This window comes from Quercus robur, chromosome 3 (genome assembly GCF_932294415.1).
Source record: "Quercus robur chromosome 3, dhQueRobu3.1, whole genome shotgun sequence".
NCBI classification, from domain to species: domain Eukaryota; kingdom Viridiplantae; phylum Streptophyta; class Magnoliopsida; order Fagales; family Fagaceae; genus Quercus; species Quercus robur.
The window spans coordinates 64,794,474-64,812,904 of NC_065536.1; the positions used below are offsets into that span (position 1 = coordinate 64,794,474).

General features: G+C 35.0%; 1 protein-coding gene across 3 annotated transcripts in view; it reads left to right on the plus strand.

The window, feature by feature from the left end:
* Nucleotides 1–17,328: 17,328 nt before the first annotated feature.
* LOC126718908 (transmembrane emp24 domain-containing protein p24delta9) overlaps nt 17,329–18,431 on the plus strand; it is a 29,931-nt gene continuing 28,828 nt past the window's right edge. For 2 of the 3 annotated variants that reach the window (XR_007653144.1, XM_050421305.1), the window contains exons 1-2: nt 17,331–17,743; nt 17,959–18,168. Coding sequence is in view for 2 of the 3 variants with exons in the window: in XM_050421305.1 (XP_050277262.1) it covers nt 17,525–17,743; nt 17,959–18,168 (429 nt within the window). In the remaining variant the exon portion in view is untranslated. Of the gene's footprint in view, nt 17,744–17,958; nt 18,169–18,431 lie in introns of all 3 variants that reach the window. The other variant, XM_050421306.1, reaches the window with a different exon arrangement.

Genomic DNA, 18,431 nt, shown 5'->3' on the forward strand with positions numbered 1-18,431 from the left:
ACACAGATGCAGGCATCTTTTTTAATTTCATTGCCATAAACCGGAAAAAAATATCATTCATTTACAAGTAGGGATGGCATGGAGTGGAGACAGCCGGCATGGTGTTAAAGATACGTGAAAGGAAGAAAAGTACTATCTGTACCTTAATTCAAGACATAGATGCAGGCATTTTTTTTAATGGAAAATGAAAATTTCATTACCATAAACTGGAAAAATAATATTAAAGACCATAGCGGCTTCAGGATTTTTGTGCAGCGGTCAATAAAAGATAAACTATAAGTTTATTTAATATTTCTTTAATACAATAAACGTATTAATTATTATTGCCAAGTGAACTTAATTATTATTACTTAAAATACTATAATCTAATAATTTATGTCTTTTACTCTTAACTATTTTTTTTATGAGTAATGCTATAGACATAAACTATTTTACAATATTTTTACAAACTGTTGATATAGCTTCAACATTTTCTAAATAGTTATTATAAGTAAAAATGTGATGTTAGTTGTAAGGACTCAACTTGTAACGACCCAAAATGATATTGGGTTCGCACGTTAAGGGCCCAAACAATATAATTTGTAGAGCGTGGGCTTGGAAGGCTAGGCCTTGGTCATCGGACGGTGGTTAATCATGGTACTCATACAGAAATGAACCGTGTTCGCTCGAGAAGTCTTTCTTCTTGGCATAGCCTGGGAGGCTCTGGTTCTTGGCCTTTTTTCTCAGCCCCTTTTTTTGGATTGCTTACTTCTCTTTTTATATTAGCCTTTACTCTTCCTCCAACGTCCACGTGTAGGTTCAACTTCCCAGAACTGATACTTGTCCCATTAGCCCATACCCAAAGTGGTTGGGGGTGGTTGTAAAAGCTGAAAAGTATTGCTCTGTCTAGCGCAGAGTATTTAATTGCAGAAATGGCAGCCTTTCCTTTGTCCTTTGTCGCCATATTGTCCAGGAGTCCTTTCTCCATCAATGTGGATGTGTTCGGTTTTTCCCAAAACTGTTCCTATACCGTTCTTGCCCTTTCTTTTAGGAGTGCCTTGGGGATGCCGAGGACAGAATCATCCTCGGCTATGTCTCAAGGCTATTTGGACTTTCATTGTATGTCCTCGGCTATATTCCTCCTCGGCTAGGGTCTTGGGCCCTAATGTAAAGTGGGCCAGGGTCACAAATTCTCTGGCCCCACAATAGCCCCTCAAAATCCTGCTGCCCGACCTCTTGGTCGGGGAGGAGGGTTTTGGTGATGTCAAGCCTATATTATGGCTTGCCCAGTTTTGTCCTTCATTAATATCGGTGTCTTTTCGTTTGCCTAGGAAACGCTCCCGGTCATGAGATATTCCCTTAGTTTTACTCACGTTGCGCCTCTACCGTTTCAGTGTATGAGGCGTGTTTTTAATAAGTTCCCTTTACGAGGCAACGCCCATCCAACGGTTGTAGACGGCGTTGGGAGTTGAGTGGGAATTATCTTGTTTGTAGCTTTTCTTGGAAATCTGTACAGATTAAATGCCACCAGACTTGCCTTCTGTATAAGAAGCAAGGTAGAAGGTCACTTCCTTTACGTACAGTCCCTTCAGTCTTTTCAAATTCCTAAACCTCCAGCTGCGCTCAAAGTTTTCATTACCAGTGCAATTTAAGCCCTAGAGAGTGATATGTCTGAGGCAAAAGTGGGGGTGAAGGGACCACACCCTCTCCAGAAGCACTGGGCCTCTCCGAGACTCAAGATGGCGCGGTCAGGGTAAGGGAGATGGAGACTCAAGACAACTCTCCCCTTTCACAAGGTGGGGGAGAAGCCTTCTCCTCCTTCAGCCAAAATCCGAAGCAGGTGCTGGTCGCGTCAGATTTTTGGTGCGACAGCAATGGGGTTTCTCATCGTCGATACCATTCGCTCTTTCTCGAGCGCTGCTAATATGACACCCGCGTGTTAGGAGTCGGAGCTGATGCGAGGATTGGGCATCCTCGCTTCCTCCTCTCCTCCTTTTCTGGTGCCTCCTTTTGCCACCGCTTCTTCTTCTCTTCCATCACTAGGGACATCCTGGTGTTTCTGCTTCTTCTTCTGCCTCTTCTCCTCTTCCGTCAAAGGGACCATCTTGACACGCCTAGTCGCCACAAAAGCAAAATTTTGAAGGATTTATCGTTCCCTTGTATCTTTTTCCTTTTTTGCTTTTTCTTTTTACCTTTGTAGTTAGCTTCTGGTATAGGCTTGCTTAAGTCCCTCATTGTACGCTGTACTATTTCTTGGTATTAATAAAAGATGACTTTATCTTATTCTAAGTATTCTTTCTTTTCTGCAATAGTTATACTGTGAATGGATGTGCTATATATATATATATATATATTTTTTTTTTTTTTGAACGATACTTAGGGCCAAACCCCCTGTTAACAAAAAGCTATTATTTTGAACTTACTGAGACTAACAGGCACAATAATGCCGACCTGAAAAAGGTTATACATATAAGACTAACCGAAATAATAGCTGAACGTTCTATGTTGCATATAAGGCGATCATCCGAGGATGGGTAACCCAAAATGAACTATCCGAGCTGGTCGCTATATACTAGGATGCTTTACCACGTTCCCCACATTTATGGCCTTAACCATTTTTGGCGTCCGGTCCGAGGACCGAGGTATGACTGTGCCGGGCCTAAATACTCGTTTACATTAGTTTCCTTAGAGCTGGGGATCCGAGGACAGGACGGGATTTCCATTTTGTCTAAGACTTAATCCATTTTCTAATGACTAATCTCCCCATAGGTTTGAGTCTGAGGACCATGCAATACCTTGGTTCTGTCCAAAACTTAGATATTTTCTTTAAGTAGTTGGTTTCCCCATAGGTTTGAGTTTGAGGACCATGCAATACCTTGGTTCTGTCCAAAACTTAGATATTTTCTTTAAGTAGTTGGTTTCCCCATAGGTTTAAGTCCGAGAACCATGCAATACCTTGGTTCTGTCCAAAACCTAGAATTTTCTTTAAGTAGTTGGTTTTCCCATAGGTTTGAGTCCGAGGACTATGCAATACCTTGGTTCTGTCCAAAACCTAGAATTTTCTTTAAGTAGTTGGTTTTCCCATAGGTTTGAGTCCGAGGACCATGCAATACCTTGGTTCTATCTAAAACTTAGATTTCTTTTAAGTTTGGGGGGATTAGCCCCTCGGCCAAGGTGTGGGACGTTGATCTGACGTTGGAAGCCCCTAGAACCATCTGCGCTACTGACGCTTCGGAGCGTAGCCCCTAGTGGAACTTTATGTTAGGGCACTACAGCGGGCTGCTGGAAGTGATGGAGGGACTTTCTTGATCCACCGCCTGTGCCAACGCACAAGCCTTTCCCACAGACGACGCCAATTGTAAGGACTCAACTTGTAACGACCCAAAATGATATTGGGTTCACACATTAAGGGCCCAAACAATATAATTTGTAGAGCGTGGGCTTGGAAGGCTAGGCCTTGGTCACCAGACGGTGGTTAGTCATGGTACTCATACAGAAATGAACCGTGTTCGCTCGAGAAGTCTTTCTTCTTGGCATGGCCTGGGAGGCTCTGGTTCTTGGCCTTTTTTCCCAGCCCTTTTTTTTGGATTGCTTACTTCTCTTTTTATATTAGCCTTTACTCTTCCTCCAACGTCCACGTGTAGGTTCAGCTTCCCAGAGCTAATACTTGTCCCATCAGCCCATACCCAAAGTGGTTGTGGGTGGTTGTAAAAACTGAAAAGCATTGCTCTGTCTGGCACAAAGTATTTAATTGCAGTAATGGCAGCTTTTCCTTTGTCCTTTGTCGCCATATTGTCCAGGAGTCCTTTCTCCATCAACGTGGATGTGTTCGGTTTTTCCCAAAATTGTTCCTATACCGTTCTTGTCCTTTCTTTTAGGAGTGCCTTGGGGATGCCGAAGACAGAATCATCATCGACTATGTCTCAAGGCTATTTGGACTTTCATTGTATGTCCTCGGCTATATCTCTCCTCGGCTCGGGCCTTGGGCCCTAATGTAAAGTGGGCCAAGGTCACAAATTCTCTGGCCCCACATTAGTGATTAGCTCATATTAAAACTAGTAAGAATTTACTATGTCAACCGTTGATAAAAATGTTATAAAATAGTTTATATTTGTAGCATTACTCTTTTTTTTTAATGAGTTTTATTAATGTGTGTCCTTAAGGTATACCTTAATAAACCATTTTAGGAAATTTTTTTATGAAAAAATGAAAAAGTGATTTACTATTTTAACAGCTTTTTAATTCCCCGTAAAAACTTTTCCAAAATGAGTAATTAATGTATTAGGGCATACATTAACTAGACTATTTTTTTATTAAATTCACAAAATATTTTGATTAATTATTATTATTTTTACAATTATTTAATTTAATTTGTTTGTTTCTATCCCACTAACTAAGAGCATTAGCATTGGAGAATGCTAATGCTATATCTAAGGGAAATTTAGCATTTGTAGTCTTAAAATCATCTACATCAGAAAATGGTAAAAGCAAGTATTGTAAATTTTTTGCAATACTTGCTACAGTGCAATTCTAAAGATAGAATTGCACTGTAGCAGTATTCTAAAAAAAATATATATATATTTTATCTCTACTCTCTCTCCTCTGTCTCTCATCTTTCTCATTTTTTCCTGATCTCTTCTCTCTCTTCCGTCTCTACTTCTCCATATGCTCTCTCGGCTCTGCTCTCCATCTGCTCTCTCATCTCTCTCATTTTTTTGAATGGGTTTGCTCCGGTGGCTCCGGTGATGATTTTTCTTGAATGGGTTTGCTCCGGAGGCTCCGGTATCTCTACTCTCTCTCCTCTGTCTCTCCTCTGTCTCTCATCTCTCTCATTTTTTCTGTTCTTTTCTCTCTCTTCCGTTTCTGCTTCTCCATCTGCTCTCTCGGCTCTGCTCTCCATCTGCTCTCTCATCTCTCTCATTTTTTTGAATGAGTTTGCTCTGGTGGCTCCGGTGATGATGTTTTTTGAATGGGTTTGAATGAGTTTGCTCCGGTGATGATTTTTTTTGAATGGGTTTGCTCCGATGGCTCCGGTGATTATTTTTTTTTAATGGGTTTGCTCCGGAGATGATTTTTTTTGAATGGGTTTGCTCCGGTGATGATTTTTTTTTGAATGGGTTTGAATGGGCTTGCTTCGGTGATGATTTTTTTGATCGGTGGCCTGGGTTTCAAATCGGCGGCGTGGGTTTCAGATCGATGGCTTGGGTTTGCTGATCGGTGGACTGGTTTGATGGTTTGTGTGTGTGGCTCTGTTGATGGTTTGTGTTTGTGTGTATGGCTTTGTTGCTGGTTTGTGTTTGTGTGTGGCTCTTTGTTGCTGGTTTGATGTTTGTGTGTGGCTCTTTGTTGCTGGTTTGATGTTTGTGTTTGTGTTTGTGTGTGTGGGTGTGGTGATGGGTTTGGGTAGGATGATCGGTGTATCATGGGTGTGTGTGTGTTGTGTGTTGAACTGGGGTGCTAGAGGTTGAGAGAGAGGAATAAAAATTGCTGTTGGAAAGCCTAGGAAAGCCCAGGAAAACGGTTGGAAACAAAATAATAAAGAAAGAGAGAGGAATAAAAATTGTTGTTGGAAAGCCTAGGAAAGCCCAGGAAAATGGTTGGAAACAAAATAATAAAGAAAGGTAAAAAAATAATATTTTAATAAAAATAGAGTTTTGAGATGTGGAGGTATTGTAAAATGGTATGGTATATTGATAAAGTGGTGTTTTAGAATGGTAAAATAGAATAGCATTGGAATTTTCCAATGCTGATGCTCTAAGTGTTTAATACTTTTACTGTTACTAATTGACCCACCCACATAGCCAACAACCACTTCCACTGTCACAAGTCAAATTTGGTCAAAGAGTCAAAAGTGCAAAAGACAAAAACTCAAAACTCAAAAAACTTTTTTTTGAGCTAATTTGGTAACGTTGTTAACATTATTTAAGGATTTGTTTGGAATTGTTTATTTTTGGAAATTGAAAATATTATAACAAAATAATTTTTAAATGTATAAATAGTACTATGATATTTAGTTTTAATGAAAATTTTGTTGAAAAAAGTACAATTATGGATCCTATGAACAGTACATGGGACCCACTGATAGAGATGCAAACGCGTAACGCTTGCTAAAAAACGCTATCCAAACTCTACCTAAGTGTTGTGAAAATATGTGTGGGTAAAAAAGTGATGTAAAAATACATGTTATGTTGTTTAAATAACAAAAATCATTGTTAAAAGAGAGATGCTACGTCTACAACATTTTTACAACAAATCACAGGTGGTTAGTTGTTAATGGTTCAAATTTCAAACTAATGCTAAGATTACTTTTTTGTCCCAATAATAACAACTAGTAACAACTTGCTACTTAGGATTTGTTGTAAAAATGTTGTAGACATATCATTTCTCATGTTAAAATAATGTTACCAAACAGTAAAACACTACAAAGTACAAACAACAGTAAACACACGTAGCAAGAGATTGTCAAAGACTAGAAACTCAAAAAAATGATCAAAATACTGTAACCACATGCACGGTAATCCAGTGAAAGAGACTTTATCATAAACATACACTCACATGGTGAGAAAGAGAGAAAAAGAGAGAGTTGAAAATAGTAGATGAAGTAGTTGTAGACCAACACACACTTAAGAAATAGTGTGATTCCCTTCAAAACGGAAAACATAAAATATAAAATAAAGAGGGGATTTACTAAAATATGCCCGTGGGTACTTGCCCCGCCATTAAGCAGTATTTGTCCGCTTTGGGGAGCCAAGCCCTCACGGATTTGTCACGAAGGGGTGGGAGTCCAAGATCTTCACCATTTTTGGCTTTACACATTTGTCCCACATCGCCTAAGTAACCCTCCCACTCATGCTTTATTTGTCCTTGGAGCTTGCATGAGTGTACCACTACTACACATGGTGAAGATCCTGGACTCCCACCCCTTCGTGACAAATCCATGAAGGCTTGGCTTCCCAAAGCGGACAAACACTGCTTAATGGCGGGGCAAGTACCCACAATGCCCTTAGGGCATACGTTAGTAAACTATTTTTAAAAAAAATTATGAAAAAAATGAAAAAGTAACTAATTGATATGATAATTTTTTCAAATTTTCATAAAATATTTTCTAAAATGGATGGTTAATGTGTACCTTATATTAACTGGACCCAATAAAGAGATAGTACACTTAAAAGTTAGTAGAGTGTTGTTGTTGCCAACACATCACTTCATTATTGGTACACATTTATGTTTTGGGTTCTTCTACCCGGTTAAATTTATAAATTAAAACTCTTTATTTTGATTCTTAAAAATAAAATTAAAAAAAAAAAAAAAAAAACTCTTTAGCAATTAGCACTGGTCATGGCACTAGGGTTATAAGTCAAGAACTAAGTAGCAGCAACAACTACCACAGAAACCAAGTCTTAATCTAATAAAAAATTTCTTCTAACTTAATAGTTAATAGGTTAAAGGAATCACACAAATTTCTAATTTGGTATTAACTAGAACTCATTTCTCTTCCAAAACTTACCACATAACCTCTCTAGGAATACTACCATATTTTCTCTAGATTAATAAAAACCATACGAATATCTCTACATGCCTCTCTTGAGGCCATTGCTGCTAGCCATGCTCTTGAGTTTGGTTTAGAAGTTGGGATTGATTGAGCTATATTGGTAGTTGACTCGACGGTGATTATGAATGCTCTGAAGGGTGATTGAATTGTCTTTAGCTTCCCTTTCTCCTTTGATTCAGGATGCCAAGGTGTTTTCAAGATCTTTTACTTAATTACTATACTCTCATATTAGGAGAGAAGGTAATAATATTGCCCATAGTTTAGTTAGGCATTCTATTAATATCTCAGATTGGGCTATGTGCATAGAGGATGTTTCACCACTATTTTATTTTGTACTTCAGACTAATATAGCTAGTTCTTTTTTTTTTTTTTTTTTATTATTATAAAGTTTCAATATTTTTTCTCACCAAAAAATAAATAAATAAATAAACAAACAAACTACTTCATTCCATTCTATTCAAAAGGCTAATAGTTAAAACTCATGGTAATTATTTATTGTGAAGGCCCAAGAAGCTACATCATTTGTGCAACCTAAATAGGAGAGCCTTTGAACTTGGCTGACTCTAAGAGCTTCAGCCAAGTGTTAAAGTCAAAGGAAACAACCCACAACTGAAGCCCAATTGAGAAGTTGAGTATAGTTGGCCTAGTTCTCTTATTGATCAAACTGAACCAAGCAGCAGCCCGACCAGTCAGCAAGTGCAACTAAATGTCTATTTAGGAGTAGCTTATTTAGTTTTTTATTAAAAATGTGCTAAAATATATTTATACTTTGAAAAAATTTGAAAAACTAAAAAAAAAAATATATATAAGTTTTAAAAAGCTATACATAAAAACTAAAAAATAAAAGCTGAAACTAATGCCAAATAGGCTCTAAGCCTTTGAATCAAGATCTGAACTCTACAAATGGCACACTGAGGTTAAATTTCTCTCCCACCAGCTGCTAACTTGGACAAGACCCATGAGCTGTGCTGGCTTGTCAAACATGAAAAGAAGCATATCTCCCTCTCTCATTCAAATTTTCAACCCAAGGGCCAAGAGCAAGAAAGCCATGCCAGAGATTCAAGCCTCTGTATTTCTTCATTACCAGCTCAAATCTTTCATTAAAACAGTATTGTAATTGATTCATGAACCAAGCAAATGATTCTATAAAGGGAAACTTAAGGAAACATGATTTGGATATTCATGGTTTTGATAAAAGTTTCAAAATATAGTGCTTGCACTGTTGTGGGTTGTACTTGTATTGTTATAATACTAACGGTTAAGGTGCTCACATAGATTTAGACATATCAGGTGCTTTAGGTGTTTGATTCTCTTTGCTTGTTTCGAACTCCAAGTTAGTCTCTTTGTTTTGAATTTACTTGTGATGAAGATTGATATTTTTGTTTGCATTGAGTGATGTTTAGAGGCTAATAAGTAATAACTAGAACATTGCATTTTTTTTAAAAAAAAAATTAATGGCTTCAATTAGATGATGATCATGACACTAATGCTTAAGTGAGATAGATGCCTACATGTTGTATTTGAACGGAATCTTTCTCCATCAAAGTTCGAAATTTCTCCCCCATAGATTCCAGTTTGGCCACTCCCACTTGTTTTCTAGTTTTGTCCTTTCCAAAATGACAAGGCCATGTAATTCTCTCGTGCAAAATCTGTTTCAGTTGGTATTCTTAATTCTTTCTAGCGTCATCCTCGTCATTTTGTTAAAGGAAGATGGTCTTTTTTTTTTATTGGAATTTAATAATTTTTCTGTGTTAAATCTACATTGCTTCTCCCTTATGTGTGGTTATTTCTAGGGCTGTCTAGCGAGTCAATTGACCCAACCAAACCGATCGAATCTGCCCAACCTGAAGCCCAACGGGTGGATTCGAATAGTATGGTCGGTCGGATTTGGGTCATGTGCTGTTAAAAACCAAAACTTCGGTTTGAGTGGCGGGTTAAGGAATTTTAAACCCGTAAAAACCGACCTGACCCACTCGTAAAATTTAAAAAGAAAAATTTTTGTTCTCTCTACCATTTTTATGCTTAAGACCTGAACACCATCTCTCTTTCTCTAATTTGTCATTCTAATCTCTCTCTCAAACCCTAACCCAAGCCTCTGCCTTACTACCGCTGTAGCCAAGTTTGCCCTATTGCCACCGTCATGGGTTAAGTTTTGCTCAAACCCACTCCCTTGAAGTAAAGCCTCCTCTAATTTGCTTTGATCTTGTGAAAATCTTATGGGTGGATGTATTGATATTGTGATGGATATAGACATGCAATGATAGATGCGGTGATGGTGGGAGGAGGGAGTGGTGGCAATGCCAATTGAGTCTTATTTCTCCTCTTTCTTTCTCTTTCTTTTAGTCTCAAGTTTGGGTCTCCGCTTTCTCTCTCTTTCTTTTGGTCTTAGATTTTGGCTTTGCGGTGTTTTTGGTGCTATTTAGTTTCAATCTTAGATGAGATTTGGGTTTGTGGTATTTTGGCTTTATTTGATTTTTCTAGTTTTGGATTGTGGTTTTGACTTTTGAACTGTTTTCTTTAGGTTTGGGTCTGATTTCTTCTATGTTGATCTCCAAACTTGAATTCACCCAACAGCTCCGACCCAATCAATCGATGACTCAAGATATTGGTTTCGACCCGAATATTCGGTCGGCCGCGGGTCTAGTTTTTATACACTTGATTCAATTGGGTTAGTTGCGGGTCAACTCCAAACCCGATCTGAACCGACCCGTTTATAACCCTAGTTATTTCTATATATATATATATATATATATAGTGGCATTTTAAAGTGCCAGGAAAAGACCTGCTAAAGTTAATTTCAAAAAGAAAAACCCTTTAGCGGCATTTTAAAAACGTCACTATAGGTGAAAGATCTATTTTCAAAACGTAGGTATTGACCGATACTAGAAATCGCGAGTGCCAGCTAAACCAGCATTTTTAAAACACTATTATAGGACCTGTAACGTATAATTATAAAAATGTCTTTAATACTCTCTTCTTATTTAAAACCACTTCAATTATAAATTTCCTTAAGGCGTATACAATAAACGTCTTTTTTTGCTGAACTATAAACGTCTTTCATGTGCACAAACCACAAATACACTTCTTTTTTATTATTTTATTTTATACTTTTTGTGTTATTTCAGCTTGTGAAAAATGTTTTGTCTAGCATTACCCATACTTTGTGCTAACAAGCTCTAAATGATTATATATATGATAATATTCTGGATCGGAGCAACCGGGTTGTGATAGTGGCTCTCTACCCCATTGTGAAAGAGAGTTTCCCAATATACTATGACATAGCAGAAAATAATGGTATCTTAGTTGACCGTTTCATGGAGCAAGAGGTCCACTTCTAAGGGTGTGCAGAAAACCCACCGACCCGCCAAACTCGACCCAACCCGACCCGACCCACCGGGTTGGGTCGGTTTTTAAGGCTTGGTGGGTTGGGTTGGGTTACCAAAAAAATTATTATAGCGGGTCGGGTTGGGTTTGGGTCATAAAATTACAAACCCGCCAAACCCGACCCAACCCACCTATATTTAATATATATTTAAAATATATTTTATATTTAATAATTTTTTTTTAAAAAAATTAATTGTAGGGCACTTATATATATATATATATATATATATTTAAATATATATTATATATTTAATAATTTGCATTTCCTCAATTCCTTCTACTAATACTAATTTAATATATATATATATATATATATAAAATATATTATATAATTAATAAATTTTTTTAAATAATCAATTCTTCCTATCCTATATAAAAGCCAATTAGTTCACACAAATTCTAATAAATACTATTGTTGTTTAGTCATTAGTGTTGAGCCTTCAAAGAGTTACATTGATACTAATCTTTAGGTTTTTTTAATATATTAATATTTATATTTTTTTTCTACTTAATTTAATAATAAATAATAAATTGTCAAACCCATGAGTTCAACCCGACCCAACCCGACCCACGTGGGTTGGGTTGGGTTGGGTTGAATTTATGTGATGGGTTGGGTTGGGTTGAATTTTTTTTGACCCACCATGGTAGGTTGGGTCAAAAAATTCCCTCAACCTAACCCAACCCGACCCATGCACACCCCTATCCACTTCTGTGTGAAGGTCTATGAGATGTTTTGCCGAGTTTGCAAGCAGTTTGATGAGCTTGACTTGTTCTATGGCTGGTGCGAGGGTATTGGGTACACAGATTGAGAAGATTACCCCCAAGTAACTTCGAGGTCATGGGTGGAAGGCAGAGGGTTTGTGGATATTCTTCTTTGCTGTTAAGTCTTGGGATTTTGGAGGTTTCATATAAGTGAGAGTAAATTCTAGGACCACAATCATTACTACACCACAACTTTTTCTATAACTATTTTATATGGCAAAACTATGATCGGTTGTCTATCACTTTCATATAAAATCACTATTTTTTTTTTCTATCGCTCACAATTTGCCACATCAGAGTTGTGGTACTAGATTTTTTGGGATGAGTGATGGTTGATTGAATATTTTGGTTAATTTCAACATGGGTTTTGTTGTAGATGTGTGTTTTATACATCTCTTCGGAGTAGATCTATAAACTGCATGTGTGGGTATGTTTCCTATGTTAGATTGTTGTTTGTGAACTATGGATTGTTAAATTGGTAGATAAGTAGGGTTAGCAACATGGAGATGAGAAGAAGAGATGGATGTCGTCGACTTGTCGTGAAGAAATCAAGAAATAGAGAGATTTCACTTTTTCTTTAATAACTTTTACTTGTAAAAATGAATAATTCACTTTTTATCCTCAAAACTGAGACCTGGTCCCAAACAAAAATTGTGTTTTTAGCTCTTCAAAAAACCTGTCCTAGCATAATGGTATCAAACACACATTGTTTTCTATCCCAATTTTATGAATACTGTGTTAACATTGTTTTGAAAACAAATAAACGAATGATGTCACTAAAGTTAAAGAAAGTAAATTATATTTTAATATAAATTCTAATGGTAATTTTTAGTTCATCCACCTTGTTGTATACATCATACACACAATTAAATTTTTGAACTGAAATTATGATTTTAAATTATAATTTCAATTCAAAAACTAAAATGTGTGTACATATTGTCGTTGTGTGTAACAGGCCATGTGTAATAAACATTGCCAAATTTAATAAATGTACACAAATTTGAGTTCCTTATGTCTGATTGTCCGAATGAATAAGAGGAAAGCATAACTATGGCAACGTTGCGGTATTGGGCTTTAAGAAAAGTCATTAAAAACACGCTGATACCTAAACTACTCCCGAAATTGGGCTGTCCTTGGTCAAAACCTAGCCCAAATGGCACTTGATTGAAATCTCTTTCGGTCTCAGCTCTACAACCTAAAGAAGGTGTTTCTCCATTCACCTAATATGGGCCTCTAGTAGTCCAATCACTCAATATTCCCCCACTTTTTAAATCTCTTTTAGAAATTAAAGTTTCAAGTGGAACATATTTTTGCAAGCGATGTTGTGATATATTTGTGATTGATATATAATAAAAGTGGTGTTAATAGAGAATCCATGTGAAAGTCATTTTACTCCAATCATAACTTGCCATCTTAACAACACTTAAGGGGTTAGTTTAGTTGTTTACAAGGTCTTATGAGATTCATAAAGTTCTGAATTCAAAACTCTTAATCAACACCTTGAAACCACTCTAAAGATTCCTCCATATAGGTGTGTATGAGATTGGAAGATTACGCACACCTAAGAGAATAGTTCAATGCTAAAAAATAAAGCCTAAATTACAATTTACATCTTTAAAGTTTTGAATAATTTTGATTTGTCCCCTAAAGTTTCAAAATGTAGATCTACACCCCTAATAATTACTACATATAATTTGGATTTTAAGTTATTTCGTCAATGTATTGTTTGAGATGTTAAATTGTCAATTAAGTGCCAACAAAAAATTATATGGTTGAATCTTGTAACTTATAGTATATTAATAAATTGAATCAATATTCAAATAAATACCTATATTATAAATCATAAAAGAATATTGAAGTTGACTTATTAGGAAAATATATAATCAAAAGATGCAATAATGAAATAAAAAAATTGGACATATTTTAAAAATGTCAACACAAAGAAGAGTTATTTCATTTAGAGAACAATATTATGAAAAATTCAAAAAAATTGAAATGAAAATAATTTACATCATTTTGTTGCACATAATTTTTTCCAAATAAATCTATCCAAATTAAGAGTTACATTCTAGAACATTCATGTATGATGAAATATATTCTATTAGTTGATTTCTTTCCTTAATAAAGTATTTAATTTCTATACTTCAATTGTTAGATAAAATGAGACTTGAAAGAGGATAGTTCAAACCCTAGTTCTCCTTATAAAAGAGATTATGTAATGTACATTACTCTAGAGATTCCTCCATATAGGTATGTATGAGACTAAAAGATTACACACACCTAAAAGAATAGTTCAATGCTCAAAGATAAATCCTAAATTACAATTTACACCTTTAAAGTTTTAAATTAATTTTGATTTGTCCCCTAAAGTTTCAAAATGTAGATCTATACCCCTAAAAATTATGTGTGCGTTTGTTTGCACTTTTAGGAGCTGAAAACGCGCATATTAGAAAAAGCTGAAGAAAAATTGCGTTTGGCTCAACCCAAAACGCAACTTTTTGATAAAAGTTGTGGTTTGGGCTCAGGCAAAAATCGGGTCCAAAACGCACAAAATTTATGGACCTCCTGAGGTCCATAAATCAAAACGCGCATACTGTTACCATTGGGTTGATGATGAATTACGAAAATACCCATAACAATTCTTCTCTCACGCCTGAAGCCTCACGCCCCTCATCTGATCTTTCTGCTCTCTCTTTGCACGAAGCTCCTCTCACGCCTCCCATCTCAAGCATAATCAAAATACAAACTCAAAAACATAATCTTAAAATTAATCAAACCACAACAATAAAAGCAAAAAAATTCTTGCTCTCATAAAACTGATATAATTTAAACAACAAATCTAAAATCAAAACAACAACAACAGCAGATCAAGAACAGAAAAAAAAAAAAAAAAAATTAGAACAACAATAAATGATCAAGAAAAAAAAAAAAAAAAAACTGATATGACCCCTGGTTGCATGCACTCCGCAGTGAGGAGGAGGAGCAGCGGTGGCGGTGTGGTGGAGCAAAGACAATTTCTCCTCTCTCCATGCGTGTCTGTGTGTGTTTGAACTTTGAAGATAATGACACCAAAAAGGCAAGCAAGATTATGGAATCAAGTAGGGAAAGAAAAAATAATAATAATAATAATAATAAAGAGAGAAGAAAATGAGAGAGCCGGAGAGCTTCTGGAATCAAGTGGAAGTAAAGGAAAAAAAGAAGAAGAAAGAATGAGGAGCTTCTGGAAAGTGGAAGTAAAGAAAAAGAAAAAGGAGAGGATGTGGACAATGGTATACGTGTGTGGTGGACAAAATGCAAGAGAAAAAAAAAAAAAAAAAAAAAAAGGAAAAGGAAACGTATGGATGAAAGAAAGGCAAAGAATCTGAAATCACAATTTAAAAATATTACCACAATATTTTCACAATATTTTTACAATAAATTTAAAGTAATTAGCTAATATTGATGAGTAAAAATATGATTTCAGTGGTTGGTTCAAATTAGAACTAGTAACAACTTTCCATATAAGATTTTGTTATGATTCTTGTGAAAGTATTGCAAAAAATATTGTGGATGTAACATTTTTTGTTGAAAAATATAACTGTTGAGAATGAATAGAAAAAGAAAAAATAAATATTAAAAAAGAATGAATTTGATTACAAAATAAAAATTTAAAAAGTGGGTAGGCAAAAGATAAATGTCACTGTTGATTGTCCAAACAGTACAAAAATTTGTCTAACCTGCTGGAGATGCTCTTATATATACATTGTCATTTTTGGTAATTTATCCCTCAAACTGCCACTTTTATAAGTGCTAGCCAAATACTCAGCTTTTTCAAAAAGCGCTTTTTAACAGTTTTTACCAAACACTCAGCTTTTTGAAAATGCACTTTTTCATTATGCACTTTTACAAAAAACTGAACCAAACTCACCCTCTATATCATTTGGATTTAAGTCATTTTGTTAAAGTTTGAGGTGTCAATTAAGTGCTAACAAAAAATTATAATTATAATGATTGAATCTTTTAAGTTACAACATATTAATAAATTGCGTCAATATTCAAATAAATACCTAAATTATAAATCATAAAAGAATATTGAATTTGACTTATTAGGAAAATATATAATCAAAAGATGCAATAATGAAATAAAAAAATTGGACATATTAAAATGTCAACACAAAGAAGAGTTATTTCATTTAGAGAAAAATATTATGAGAAATTCAAAAAAATTGAAATGAAAATAATTTACATCATTTTGAATGTACATAATTTTTTCCCAAATAAATCTATCAAAATTAAGAGATACATTTTAGATCATTCATGCATAATGAAATATATTCTATTAGTTGATTTCTTTCCTTAATAAAGTATTTAATTTCTATACTTCAATTGTTAGATAAAATGAGATTTGAGAGAGGATAATTCAAACCTTAATTCTCCTTATAAAAGAGATTATGTAACGTACATTACTCTAGAGATTCCTCCATATAGGTGTGTATGAGATTGGAAGATTACACACACCTAAGAGAATAGTTCAACATTCTAAAAAAGAGAGAGAGAGAGAGAGAGAGAGAGAGAGAGAGAGAGAGAGAGAGAGAGAGAGAGAGAGAGAGAGAGAGAGAGAGAGAGAGAGAGAGAGAGAGAGAGAGAATAGTTCAATGCTCAAAGATAAAGCCTAAATTACAATTTACACCTTTAAAGTTTTGAATAATTTTGATTTGTCCCCTAAAGTTTCAAAATGTAGATCTATACCCCTAAAAATTACATATCATTTGGATTTAAGTCATTTCGTCAATGTGTCGTTTGAGGTGTCAATTAAGTGCTAACAAAAAATTATAATTATAATGATTGAATCTTTTAAGTTACAACATATTAATAAATTGAGTCAATATTCAAATAAATACCTAAATATAAATAATAAAAGAATATTGAATTTGACTTATTAGGGAAATATATAATCAAAAGATGCAATAATGAAATAAAAAAATTGGACATATATTAAAAATGTCAACACAAATAAGAGTAATTTCATTTAGAGAACAATATTATTAAAATTTTAGGAAATTTGAAATGAAAATAATTTACATAATTTTGAATGTACATAATTTTTTCCAAATAAATCTATCAAAATTAAGAGATACATTTTAGAACATTCATGTGTTAATGAAATATGTTCTATTAGTTTATTTCTTTCCTCAATAAAGTATTTAATTTCTATACTTCAATTGTTACATAAAATGAGGCATGAGGGAGGATAATTCAAATCCTAGTTATCCTTATAAAAGAGATTATGTAATCTACGTTACTCTATATTGAATTTAGAAAAATATTTGATTTTGAGGTTCATGAAAATACTTGAATGTTTTCAAAAACACATGTTACACATAATCAATCAAATTTGATTATGTTTAATTTGTAAGCTTAAACAATCTAATTAAAGACTACTAATCTAAATACCAGATCACAGGACTACAATCTAATCACAGGACTCGGGTTTAATAACTATCTATAGTTTTTTTTTTTTTAATTAAAAAAAGAAAAAGAAAAAAAAGAAGAATAATTATCTATAGTTCATTGAATAGATAGAACCAATGAACCATAGATGGATAGTATCACAAATAAAAAACCCAATCAAGCCAATCTCCCATCTCCCATCTCCCAAACCACTTTAAATGACTTTACGTGTCCCCTCCAACCACATCTTACCACGTGTCACAAACCCAAAACACCCCCTTCAAACCTCTCCTTCTCGATTCGACATTTTCAACTCTCTCTCACGCAAAAATTGTCCAAACTTAACATAAACATAGTATCAGATACCAAGCAACCTTAAAGACAAACAAACAACAAAACACACAGATATTATTCGCCATGATTCAAATCGAAACCCAGAAGAAGCTATTGATCCTTGTAATAACATATGGGTTGTTATCGTGTACAACGGAATCAATTCGGTTCGAGCTGCAATCGAGTCACTCAAAGTGCATCGCCGAAGAGTTAAAGGTCAATTCCATGACCGTTGGCAAGTACAGCGTTATCAACCCCAACGAAGACATACCCTTACCCGATTTTCACAAAGTCACCGTTCGGGTATTTTTTTTTCTTTCTTTTTCTATATTTTTTTGGATTTTCTTTAAATTTTAATCTATAGCGTCCACTCTATTTATCATTGATTGCAAGACACCAATTTGGTTTGGGGGTAGGCGGGGTGCCAATTTGGCTAGAAAAGATTTTACGAGTTGAGCTAGCTGGAATTGGGTATTATTTGAAATTTGAATATTGTTATTGTTTTTGAGTGGGATTAGGTGACTTCGTCGAATGGGAATACTTATCATCATGGGGACAAAGTGCCGTCGGGGAAGTTCGCGTTTATGACAGTGGAGGCGGGAGATTACATGGCGTGTTTCTCGGCGCCGGATCATCAGCCTCCCATCACTTCCACCATTGATTTCGAATGGAAGACTGGTGTGGCTGCTAAGGATTGGTCTAGTGTTGCCAAGAAAGGCCAAGTTGATGTAAGTTTTTTTGATTTTTTAAAATTATTAGTTGCAACATTTTCTAGAACTATAAATTTGTTGTTCACAATTTGTTTTGGTAGATTTTTAGGTGTCCTGTTGTGATTGATGTATAATAAAAGTGGTGTCAGTGATGGTTGATGTGAATGGATGTGGTGTTGCTCTGATCACGACTTGTTAACTTAGTTAAGTTGTGAAAATGGTTGTGACTAGTAATTGTGTGTGTTTTTTGGGGATTGTGTTGTTAGGTTGTTGGTGTGGTT